This window comes from Microtus oregoni, unplaced genomic scaffold, assembly GCF_018167655.1.
Source record: "Microtus oregoni isolate MIOR12 unplaced genomic scaffold, Mior012 000012F_ref0000307, whole genome shotgun sequence".
In the NCBI taxonomy this organism is placed as follows: domain Eukaryota; kingdom Metazoa; phylum Chordata; class Mammalia; order Rodentia; family Cricetidae; genus Microtus; species Microtus oregoni.
Window position 1 is genome coordinate 26,144,073 of NW_024543071.1, and position 12,379 is coordinate 26,156,451.

Sequence of the window (12,379 nt, forward strand, 5' to 3'; positions counted from 1 at the left end):
ATTGCTGAGGGAAGCCCAGACAGGAATTCAAGGGACGAACCCCGTTAAAGACCCTGGATAGATTATAGGACATAGCTGGACCACATCATCAGGGAATGGCATTCCTCTCCCTAAGTCTATACGAGGATGTGAGAATTTGTGAATCAGACATAAAACCTGTGATGCTGATATTTCTTAAGAGGGGAATGTGGGAAGGAACCCAGAAATGCCTGCATTCTTCCTCCACTTCTAGAGAGGAGATAGGTCACATGACATTCCTAGGCCTCAGATACTTCTCTGAAGGAAAATAGCAGCATTCTGCCTGTACAACCTTGAACAGGCTGGACTGTGAGTAAGGCTTCTGTGATGAAATGCAAACTCGTGTCTGTTAGCAAAGAAGCTGTAACAGTGATGTGACCCTTGGTCCCTTGGCTTCCCGTTTCACTCCTTCAGCATCAGTCAACAGAGGTGATTTGGTCACTTTCTCACATCTTTTCTCATATATTCACCAAGGTAAGTGATAATCCCCAACAAAGCTGCCCTAAGTGCTAACAAGCAAACCTGTAAAATGCTGGCACTCGACCTGCTGTTCATCTTGCTCCAACCCTACATGTGAACATTGTTTGACCACAAGCCTGCTTATGTATGTCTCCGTTCCCTGCTTGGGTTGTCACTCTGAGTGTCTTGGGTGTGTTTGTGTGAGTGAAGGAGCGAGAAAACGTCTGTCATCTCTAGCTTGCTTTCAAGTAATGACTTCCCATGGTGAAAAGCCCCCTCTCAGCTTCTTCTTCTTGTCTTTTTTCTCTGTCAGGGTCAGAGCCAGTGGACTGAGTCGTGACTGCTTTCATTCCCCCCATCCCACCCCAACTCCCTGACACTTCTCCCTGGCTGTGGCAGACACCTGAGAGAAATCATGAAGGAGGGAGGGTGGATTTTGACTGATGGGCTCAGGTTGCAGCTGTGATTTGTTGGCTGTGTATTTTCTGGGATTGTAGCGGCAGAGGGACATGCTCAAGGGAACACTCATGCCGTGGAGTCCAGGAAGGCAGGAGTGAGGCCAAGGATGGCCTGAGACAAGGTCGCATCCCCAAGTACGTGCGTCCAGTGATCTACTTCATCCACAAGTTTCCACCACTCTGCGGTGAGGCCATCATGTTAGGAAACTCAGTGGTTGGAACTCTTGGGAGCCTCCAGACCCGTCGAAGTGGGAGCCTTTCTGGAACATTCCATGTCCAAACCACATCAGTCCATGCCATTAGACTTATACTATCTTCATCCAGTGAGAGCAGAAACCACAGGAGTGTTTCAGTCTCATTGAGATTTGTTTTAGTTAGCATGGGTACCATCAGTTCGACACTAACCGGGGAATGGGGGTTCCAACTAAAGACTACATAACCTCTGCCCTCCTTTCTCACAACATTACCCCATCACCTATCTCAGAGAAGGGACTTAGACTTAGCAAGTAAGAATTTTTTCTAATGATTTACAGCGTGGCTGCCTCTTTGCTGATAATCTGCACTTTTGTAAAGGGGCAAGGAGGGGGCTACAGAGGAAACCTGACTGAGATTCTCAGGCTAAAGGCAAAGGCAGTGGGTCTAACAGGAGAGCACTTAACCTCTTATGCAATTAGCAGTAGTAAGTTGCTAAGCAAAACAACCAACCAGAATCCCACAGCCATCTAAGTTCATGTCTGCTTCCTCGTATGTAGCAGCAATGTCAGAATTTGAAGTCTGTTACTATTCCCGTATCTGTACTGGCCTGCCCTTGGGGTCCTCACAGGAAACCTCCTCAGCTGTAGCCACTAAGAGCACCTCCTGAGCACATTCACTGTGCTCCCCTTTAAAAGGTGCGCCTTCCCCACTCCCATCCCTTTCTGTCTCTCCTTCTCTCTCTCTCTCTCTCTCTCTCTCTCTCTCTCTCTCTCTCTCTTCTGCTGTTCCTGTCTCCAGAGGCCAGTCATCCCCCTCCCTTCTTTCTCCCATTCCCTTTCCCCCAATAAAAAAAAAAAACTTCTCCTTATGAGCCCTGTTGCATGGTGTCTTACTCTCTCAGCGGCTTTTTAAACTACAACAATAACTATCTCGCGGGACTCTGCTTTCATAAACACCATGTGTCAGCCTAGCTTTACTCTGTGTTGCTTCAGGCTGGGAAACTGGCTGGCTCCCAAAGGTCTCAGGATTCAGTTTCTATTTCCTCTTCTGGCTGATTTTAAGTCAGTTTCACTTTCCAGTTTCCTCTTCTCTTACACAAACACAAACCCCTAGAAACAGGAGAGGTCAGTTGGTGAGTTCCTCCCTCCACCAGCCCTTTATATAGTCCTCTCAGTGTCCCCCTGAGGCCGACTGAGATTTCTTAACCTCTCAGTCCACACCCAGCTTTTCTCCAGCAGCAGAGAAGCAGGTTGTCATCATGAGGTCAGTGCAATTTCTGGTTTTCCACAGTAGATGATGCATGGGACTGCTCTCTGCATGGGAGTTTCTGAAACTGTCTGGTTGCTGATAGATTCAACACACCTGAATTAGCATGGCTTTTGGAGGGCATGTGCAAGACCCTGCCATTTCTAAAGCTGCTCACTGGATGGCACTAATTCCTGAGCTAGGAGAGGGGCTATAAAATGTAGTTAGATTCACTCAAGGGACAAAATATGACTCAGTGCTAGTACTAATGCAATTGCTCTTGCTGAATTTTCCTCTTGATGTTATTGAAAGAGACTGCTCAAGTCCCGGGAAGCTCCGTGTGTGTGTGTGTGTGTGTGTGTGTGTGTGTGTGTGTGTGTGTGTGTATATGTGTGTGTGTGGTCAAAGGAAGCCTTCCTTTTCTAGAAGGTAGTGTAAATCCCGGTCTCTGGCCTCCATCTTTGAAGGCCTGGCTTCTGTGCCCCTTGCATCTAGACCCCTCCCTGAGAGGGTCAAGGTAGGCTGCCTGCCAAATTTTGACCACTCCCCAGAAAAGGTCAAGACCACTCCCCCAGGCTACTTAAACTGCTCCCCCCAAAATAAACACATGGTTTTCCTTTTTTCTCCCTGGCGGTCACGTTATGGCTTTCCAGTTCTCCTCGGGGCCATCCGAGAGCACTGGAGCCCAATTAAACCAGAACATCTTTTAATTTGGTTTGTTTTGATTTGGCTTGATTGGGGTTTTTGTGTCGGCAAAGAGATCGTGTTAGGAAATATTCTTAACAGGTAGTATGAGAGTTGGATTTAGTACTGCAAATTCAACTCAAAATGCTGAAATGTTTGATTACTTCAGGATTGAGGCAGAAGAAATGATTCTTACAGGTAAACAGGGTTTTTAATTTTGGGGTTTTAAAAATTCTTTTTTATACAAAACCAAGCCTCAATATTTAAAGTTTTTTTTTCCTGCTGTGAAATGCTGGTGGGCAGGAGAAAACAATTCTCCCTCAAAAATATAAACTGCTGAATTTCTAGTTACAGGAAGCAGAACAATGGTGCCTAGAGGTGATAGTGATAGAGTATGAAGTCCACACGGGCATTCTATGGGACCTCTGAAGTAACCTATAAGGAGTCTAGGTGGGTACATAGGCATTCACTTTTGTTGAGACTCCGCAAGTGCATTAGACTGTAAGAAAAATCATAGCAAATGTGATTTTCTTAAATGTAACTACACCTGCTGAGATTCTGTCACTGACAGAGCCTCAAAGAGAATTAAGAAAATGGTACCTTTCCTACCAAATAACTATCAGGGAAGGATTGTGGCATCAATGGCCCAGGGAAGGCAGATGCTACTAATTACTCTGAAGGAAAGAAAAAGAGACAGTCATCCCTGGCCTTACCCCCAAGGGTTACAAATATTTAACAAAGTCAGAGTTGGAATTACAGTTCTAATTACTCTGGGTTACTCCTATCTATATAATTGGCCTGGGAGAAGACTGGGGTTAGTGGTGAGTGTGATTGACCAGAAAGCCAAGATCTGCCCAGAACCTTAGTGGCTAGCCTGCACAAGGGGCTTTGCTGTGGTTTGTGCTTGGGTATTTCCAGAGTCACCAATCTAAGCAGGTCTGAGAACTTTAGACTACATTGATCAGAAGTTTACAACATTGAATTCTGTGAGGACAGAGGCAGCTTGAGCTGCTCTTTCTAGCAATGTTTAAAATCACAACATGGGGTAAAGAAAGGACCTAAAAGGCACCTGGTACCTTCTGGGTAGACTTTGCAGGAGGCAAAGTGGTATGAAAAGCTCTTGCTCTATGTACAGCTTTTCTAGCTGTGGTCTTTCAGTGTCTAGAGATTAAATGTGCATTTGTCCAACTTTCTCATAACCTGTCTCACAATGTGTGCATTATGTCTGTGCCTCTGTATTAGTTACTTGGCTTGGTCCACTCTTCAGCAATAGAGATTTACCTCCAACCTTCGTGGGGCAATCAAGAGCGACAGAGTAGCGCTATCATGTTCTGGGATTCTCTTAGACAACTCTAACCAAAAACTCAAAGGGGGTTTCTCATGCCTAGTATTGGGATTTTGTTTGTCTATGGCTCTTGGTGAGGAGAGGGAATATTATTAGCCCAAATGGGAAATTTTTATTTAAACTATGTATGTATATATTGACTTATAAGTTCTATAGGCATTTAGTTAGATAGTTGATAGTATGATCCCTTATGAGTTTTTCAGATGTCCTTCTTATATTTTACCCCGTTTCTCCCCTGTATTCTTTAAGATTCAGTAGAGTCTATATTCAAGGCTTCTTTATCTTGTCTCTCTTAAGCCTATGTAAGTCAGTTCTGCTGTGTTCTGATTTCATACAAACATAGAATATGGGTCTTAATGTCACAAACAAAATACACTCAAAATTCTGTGATATTAGCAGATTTTATTGAATTTTATAGGGTTATAAAATAAAGATAATATCACACAACTCTCAATAATCTAAGCAGTGTCATGTTGCGATTTATGCCAATTTTAGTGTGCCTATTCCAAATAGGTTACTCCTTTACACTTTGCAAGTTTCCTTAGCCGCACACAAATGCCTAGAATTTAGACCTCATACATCTACCACTGCTGCATGATTACATGAAAGCTGAGGGTCAGAAATTGGGGTTCAACCTGAAGATCTGAAAAGCAAAACATCCAGTCGCTGGCTTTTACCTCAACCTCAGTCTGAAATGATGATTTTTGCTTCCTGGAATCTCAGAAGGAGACTGTGCGTTAGTGCTGTGTCGCCCATTCTTATATTCCTCTCTAGGGCTGAGATCAAAGGCGAGGCACACTGGGATTAACGGCATGCACCACCCAATTTCTATGGCAACTAGTGTGGCTACTGGGATTGAAGGTCTGTGTCATTATGGCTACTGAGATCAAAGGTGTGTGCTGCCATAATCTGGTCTGTAAGGCTAATCAGTGGGACTGCTTTACTCTCAGATCTTCAGGCATTCTTTATTTATCAAAATACAATTAAAATCCACTACACACCACAATTGTTTGAAATATAAATTTGATATAGAAGGTTGTGTTGATTATAAATTTGAGCTCATTGACCAGCAGGTTATAGCTATCATGGGGCCTGTAGGAACAGAACTATGGACTGGATTGTCACTATAGGAGAATCCCAAATTCCTCCCTTTTTAATGCTCATCCTTGTTCATTTAATTTGCTCTCCCATATTGCTGAATGTCCAAGATTCCTCAAGCATGAAAAATAAGCCTTCTTTGGTGAAATGTCCTTTGATCAGGGTACTCGAAAGCTGAGGATGTAGGTCATGGACTCCAAAAGCACACTCATAGCGAAAGTGGTTCTTGTTGGTCCAGCAGCTCACAGGTGTCTAGAAGAGCAGGAATCAACCATGGTCAGGGAGTGCAGCCAAGTGGGATAGGAAGATGGAAGCGCCTATCACAGACATGGCTCCAAGAAGAAAACAAACCCTACCAACTAAATAAACAAAACCAAACAAAAACAGGCCTGCAGAAAGGCAGAATACAGAGAAGAAATCATCTTAACTTGCTTCATCTGGTTCTGAGTATTTAAGGCAACAGCTACACACACACACACACACACACACACACACACAAAGGAGAATAATGAGCTGGGAGAATGCTTAATAAGTTACTTGGTGAGCTGTGCTTCAAAACTCAGGATTCAATGTTTCCGTGAGTCTCAGGGCCTTCTCGTAGTATTCCAGAGCCTCGCTTGTGTCCCCTCTGAGTCTGTAGACAAACCCAAGAAGGCCGAAGCCTTCCACAACATGAAAATTCCGGCGAATGCGTCTTTCAGCCAGGTTCTTCAAAGCATTGAGAAGCTTGTCTTTGGCGTAGGAAGAAGTTACTTCTATTTTCAAACCCTTTATGTAATGGGTGATTGCTGTTTCTTCTGATCTCATATTGTAAAGTTGGAAACGACCATAGCGCAAATGGATGTCCTGCTGTATGGAACCATCAAGGCCCCTCAGGCTCAATGCTTTCTGAAAATTCTCCTCTGCCTCTTCTAATTGGCCAGTTTCTATGTACAGTTCAGCCAGATGAACGTAAGCTACCTCATATGTGGGTTTCAGTTCTAAAGTCTTTTTAAAGTGAGCCATAGCCAAACAGATCAATTGGTTTGCTATTCTTCTATCCTGACCTCTAGGGTGCATGTTTGTAGCTTCCTTTATTTGGATCAGTTGTCTCTTGTAGCAACGTCCAGTCTCGTAATGCAAGAAGGCTGAGAAAGGTTTTGCCTGCAAGGCTAAATAAAGGAAGTGAAGAGCTTTCTCCACATTACCTTTCCATCGGTAAAATTTGGCCAAATATCCCAAGACATAGGTCTTGGAAGATATGTTGGCCTGAGCTTCTTCAGCGTATCTTATTGCTTCATCTGATTCTCCCAAGCTGTGCAGCTTTAGGGCAAGGAGAACTTTAATGTATGGATCCGCTGGATTTAACCTGACAGCCTTCCTCAGGGGTTCCAGAGAAATACTACTGTCATTGAAATCCTGGCGATAGGCAGCAACGGCATATCCAATGCTGTATTCGGGGTTGTCAGAATCAGCTTCCAGAGCTTTTGCAAAGCAGGCCATGGCTTGTCTATAATTCTGTTTTCCACACTTCAGCAAGGTCCAGCCTTCCTCACAGTGCATCTCGGCACACTCCATCCTGTAGCGGAAGGGACTTGCAAATTCCTTGCAAGTATTCTCCACCTTGTCCAGGTAGCTCTGGGCTTCTGCCAAGCTGTCCATGTGGTAATGCACCCAGGCACAGTTGCCCCAGGTCACCACGCTTCTCTTGCCCAGTGGCTCTTCCTGGATCATGTCTTCTGCTTCTTTCAGGCTCTGTAGGGCTTCCTCATGCTGGCCTTTCAGGTGTCTCACGTAGGCCAGGAGGTTGAGCATCCTCGTGCTGTGGTTGGGGTCAGGTAACTCTTGATCAACGATTCTTTTTTCCAAATCAGGCATGTCCGCATCTTCTATTACCAACTTCCAAGTAAAGTGACAGCTCAGCTCAAGCAGGCTGTTGTGGATGAGAGTTCTATGAGGTTCCTCACTGTAAAAACAGAGCCCAGTTACTAATTTTTTTTATACACTCTGTCTACTGGAAATCAAGCCAGCTCTGTAAGTTGTCAAACACCTTCTCTCCCGACATTCCTGCTGCCAGTTTTTATTCTTATTGTGTGTTTATTTCTCTTATCATAGGAAGTAATTTTACATTACAATTTGAAAAAATACAGCTCACTTAATGGTACTAGTGTTTGATTACAAAATGTCTAAAGTTCAATCCAAATAATAATATCATTACTATCAGTAAGTAGGCTTTAACTCCTGTGTTGGATAGTTTTATGCCATCTTGACTCCAAAACTAGAGTCATTAATGAAGTGGGGTTCTCGATTGAGAAAATGCTCCCATTAAGATTGGCCAGTAGGCTAGCCCATGAGGCATCTTCTTAGTAGTTGATTGATGTGGGAAGGACCAGCCTGTTCTGGGTGGTGCCATCTCTGGGCAGATTGTTCCGGGTTGTATAAGCAATCAACTGAGCAAGCCATGAGGAGCAAGCCTGTAAGCAGCATTCCTCCATGGCTTCTGCTTCAGTTCCTGCCTACAAGTTCCTTTCTTGATTTCCCCCTCTGGCTTCCCCTCATGATGAATTAATTACATCTGTAAATGAAATAAACTCTTTCCCCACCAAGCTGACTTTTTGCCATAGTCTTTATCACAGCAGTTGAAACCCTAACTGAGATAGCTATGATACCTAAGGCTCAGAGAATGTAAAGAAAGGGTGATCTGAACTTCCAGTTTTGACAAGGATGCTCTTTACTCATACAATCTCAACAATGCGCTTGCATAAACATGACTTGCGTAATTAATGCATCAGTTGACATGACTTTAGAGTTGGGAAATGTTTCACAAGACCCCAGTCCTAGATAAAGAAGTACAGGTACTCAGTGACTGCTGAGGGAGAAAGAGACCATTTTCTTCAGAAACAAGCCTTTTGATAGGCTATCCAATTCCAAGTGATCACCGGTATTAAATTCACTCAGGAGAGAAAGAGAGAGAGAGAGAGAGAGAGAGAGAGAGAGAGATGTTTATTGAATTTACCCTACACAAGAGAATTATATTTATACCAGATGCCATAAATTGTCAAGTAAAAAGCTATGTGCCAGGAGGGTGACACCATTCTTCATGCTGTTGGTCCAAGGTGTTTTAGAGACCCCCAAGATAATACAGGGCATTGTCAGTATTTTTGATTATCCACCATTACTTGGCGATAGGACCCTATTGCTGAGGACACCCCACACATCGGCACAGGACCTGGGGAAACCAAGTCAGTACTGCCGAGGTGGTTTCTCCCTTGCTGACGAGTTCTCACAGTCCTGGAAGGCACTGTTCAGGCTACTGGAGGTGGAGGAGTTACCAACAGTCTTACGCAGTTATGAGCCCTGTGAACTGCAAGAATGACCAGTGTGGCAAGATATGGTCACCGACACCAGGGTGGCATGAATGCTATGGAACAAAGAGTCACTTTCTGATTGGATCTGAGGTCCAGTTCACAGGAGGAAACACATGCCAGGTACTGCATGTCTGGCCAAGAATCCATGGTTTACAGGCCCCAGGGATGGCCTTACTACTATTATTTTGCCAAATGGACATAATATCAAACTTCCCTCTAATAATTTATTTTATATTACGCTTTAGATAGCTTTGCCTGGATGTATATATGTACCACATGCTTGCCTGGTGTCTAAGGAGGGATGAAGAAGAGATTAAATCCTTTGGAACAAGAACTACAAATAGTTGTTAGCTTCCATACGGGTGAGACAAGTGCCCTCTAAATTGATGTCTCTCTACCCATAGATTTGTGCAACTCTCAGGCCTCATCAAAGTACTGTCCTTCTTCCAGTGAACAGTTATTGCTATAGAAATTCACAACTAATCAAAGTGTTATAAGTATTATTGGAGTGTTCAGCCATAACTACAAGATCTATATCACAGCCCCTCCACTAAGACTCAGGAATATCTCATAAGAGGGGATTAAAAGATAAGAGCCAACAGTTGTGATGGATTGGTGCTAATCACTGTCTGAATATGGCAGGACCACTGCTCTCAAGAACTCAGCTATGGGCACCCAAACAATATCTGCACTATATCAAGACAGTCATCATTCTAACCTGGAGTAGGAGTCCGGTTTATGAATCAGAGTGTGGGGGTCTGGTGCCAGCCCGGACCATACGTTATTTCTCCGGACCAGGGGGGAGGCGTGGGATTAAAGACACAATTCACATGGTTTTCTTGAGAGGGAGTTTTTCAGTGTTCCCTCATGAAATCCTGAGTTCACATCCTGAAAATTCCTCTGCATTTATTCTCCAAACAGCCTTATATACCAAAACATAAACTGAGGGGGAAATTTATTAGCATTCTGTTTCCTAGGTAACCAGGTGAATTTACCTATGCCTGTTCTGTCACATCTTTCTGCTCTATATGCCAGCTAACATCTCTTTTCAGGAATCCTCCAAATTATAAAGAAGGCGCAGAACGACATCCTGACAGCCTGTTAGGGATGGCGACAGGCTAGGTGACCACCTCCTGTGCAGCAGGTGTAAACTGTGCCCTGAGATTCTGGTCACCATACCACGAAGAAATATGGGCCTACCTCGGAGCATCCCAGACTGAAGGTTCCCGAATTTCCAAGCCTTGAGTCTAGTGTCTCAGTTGTAGCACTGGATGCCTCAGACATACAGATGGCCGAGCCTACTCCGGAGTTTCTGAGTGACCAGTTCTGGAGTGGTGGAATCTCGGAACTTGTGTTTCCAATAAGTACCCAGTTGACAGTGACACTGGCAGACACATAAGCTTAATCTCAGCATAGCAAATGTAGTGAAAATATATTTTAGAGTAATGTCACTTTCATATTTTACTGTAATTATCAAATGCTGGAAGTAGAGAGATGGCTCGGTAATTAATAACACTTACTGTTCTCGTTGAGGACCTGGTTCAGTTCCCAGCACCTACATCAGATGACCTGTTACTCAGTTCTAGGGACTCTGATGCCCTCTGGCCTCTATGGACACCTGCAGGCAGGTGATACACACAAACTCATGCAGGCAAACACACATACATATACATTAAATATATATGCATATATATTTACATTAAATTAAAATTGGCTTCTCCTTTCCACTAGGATTCAATGTAATTATCAAACTACAACCTGCTTCCTCTCCTTCCCCCAAGGCTCTGCAGTCATTATCCTCATCTGTCTGCTTGCCAGTCTTCACGCAGGCTCAGGCCTGTCCTTTCATGGGCAGTCTGTAAGTGTCCCCTTGGGAAACTGCCACTGAAATAAAAAAAAAGAAAATCCTACAGAGTGGCATCTCCTTTGAAATAGAACGTCTTTCTTATTTCCTCGAGAGCAATGTTGTCTTTTCCAAGCAGACTGCTATAGGCGGGAAACTCACCTCACCTTTCTGGACCACTGCCCTCTATTCTTTATCTCCCACGTGGACCTCTTAATCTAGATCTCTTGGACGTTTTCACTTTCTTGTGGCTTCAGTGGCTTGGTTGCACCACTTAGAAACTAGGGTGCCGGGAAAGGATAAGGGCTTGTTCCCTCCTTGTGAGCTCCCAGCAAGCTGGCCTTTAAATTGGTGGTGGTTGAGTTCTTCACCAAGGCTCTCAAGAAGCCCGTCCTGAGAGCTATCGCTAAGGACCATTACAGATCTACTGCTTCTCCCTCCAGGTGCCCCCAGAGGCCTGTGGTTATCACACTATCATTGCTGTTCCCTCCTACCCATACCTTCCCCAGTGGCCAGACTGAGACCTCTCAGCGTCAGGACCATGATCAGGACGGCTCTGTTAGGAAGAAGCATACTAGGAACCAGTCATCAGAGGCTCTATGTTTTAGAATGTCAATATGTACAGAAATAGGTTGAGCAGAGCACAGGAAGTCTTTACCTCATGCTGCTTGGAGACGGCTCTGTAGTACTTGGATTCAGGCCAAGAGTCTCTTCCAAATTCGACGAGGTTCTAAGGGTTCTCAGATCAGCAAGGTATTTATATATAGAAGGATTACTAGGCAGTTTTTCACACACCCCATGACCTAAACGAAACTGGCAAGGTTACAGCTTACGGAAAAGGAAACGTAAAGAGGGCTGTTTCTCCATTGATAAAAAAAAGACATGCTTACTTGAGGAAGCCAAGATTTTTGTTAGAAGCCATGTTTGTGTTGGGTTCCATGTAGACTTTATGTCAGGATGTTTTACATCCGGTGTTGGAGCAAAAAGAATAGAGGCAAGGATGAATTTTTTTCGTGTAACACATCAGACTATTTCGTTACTACTACATACACCCAAGGGGGCATTTTAGGGTGCATGTTTTGTGCATAACAGTAAGCTGGAGAAAGCATTTGTGGCAGAATGAGATTACAGATGGTTGATTTATCTGTATTTTCTTTTCTTTCTTTCTATTTTTGAGATATTATCCTGAAAACAACAAAGTCCATGCCATTTATATCCTCCTGTGAAATTCCTACCCCGTCCACTTAGAATACAATGACCTTATCAGTGGCCTAAACAACCTATTTGAATTGGCCAGCGGAGCAGGAGATCAGTAAGTAGCAAGGAGTAAAATCAGCAGGCTGTGATGGGCAACTGGAGTCTAGAGTATCCAGGGAAGTGAGGATGTTAGTATCTAGTTCCAGATCCACACAGCTCTTTTGAGTTAGCCTCATAGTTTTTAAGCTGTTTTACTGGGTCCTGGGAGAGTCAATGCTACATTTTAAGTTTTAATTACTATGCCTTAGAGATCCATGAACCAAAAATGCCTCTGATCTCCAAGCCTCTTGTTCAGGGACACATAGCTCCTGAAGTGCTGGAGGCTCTTGCTTGTGGGAGATAACCAGCCACGTGTTTTCAATCTCCTAAACAAGTTCCTGTAACCCATCTGCACCAGATATGCTTGATCATGTGTGGGTGGAAGCTTCAC

General features: G+C 44.0%; 1 protein-coding gene across 2 annotated transcripts; it reads right to left on the reverse strand.

Annotated features, from left to right (window-relative positions):
* Nucleotides 1–4,797: 4,797 nt before the first annotated feature.
* On the reverse strand, nucleotides 4,798–11,410 carry LOC121454393 (interferon-induced protein with tetratricopeptide repeats 1-like). Of its 2 annotated transcripts, XM_041661707.1 has the most exons (3): nucleotides 10,370–10,502; nucleotides 10,050–10,233; nucleotides 4,798–7,447 (listed from the first exon to the last, which is right to left on the reverse strand). In XM_041661707.1, exon 3 carries the CDS (start codon nucleotides 7,357–7,359, stop codon nucleotides 6,055–6,057), a length of 1,305 nt encoding a protein of 434 aa, XP_041517641.1. In that variant the 5' UTR covers nucleotides 7,360–7,447; nucleotides 10,050–10,233; nucleotides 10,370–10,502; the 3' UTR covers nucleotides 4,798–6,054. The 2 variants fall into 2 exon arrangements, with proteins under 2 accessions (XP_041517641.1, XP_041517640.1); XM_041661706.1 differs by lacking the exons at nucleotides 10,050–10,233; nucleotides 10,370–10,502 and adding an exon at nucleotides 11,351–11,410.
* Nucleotides 11,411–12,379: the final 969 nt, after the last annotated feature.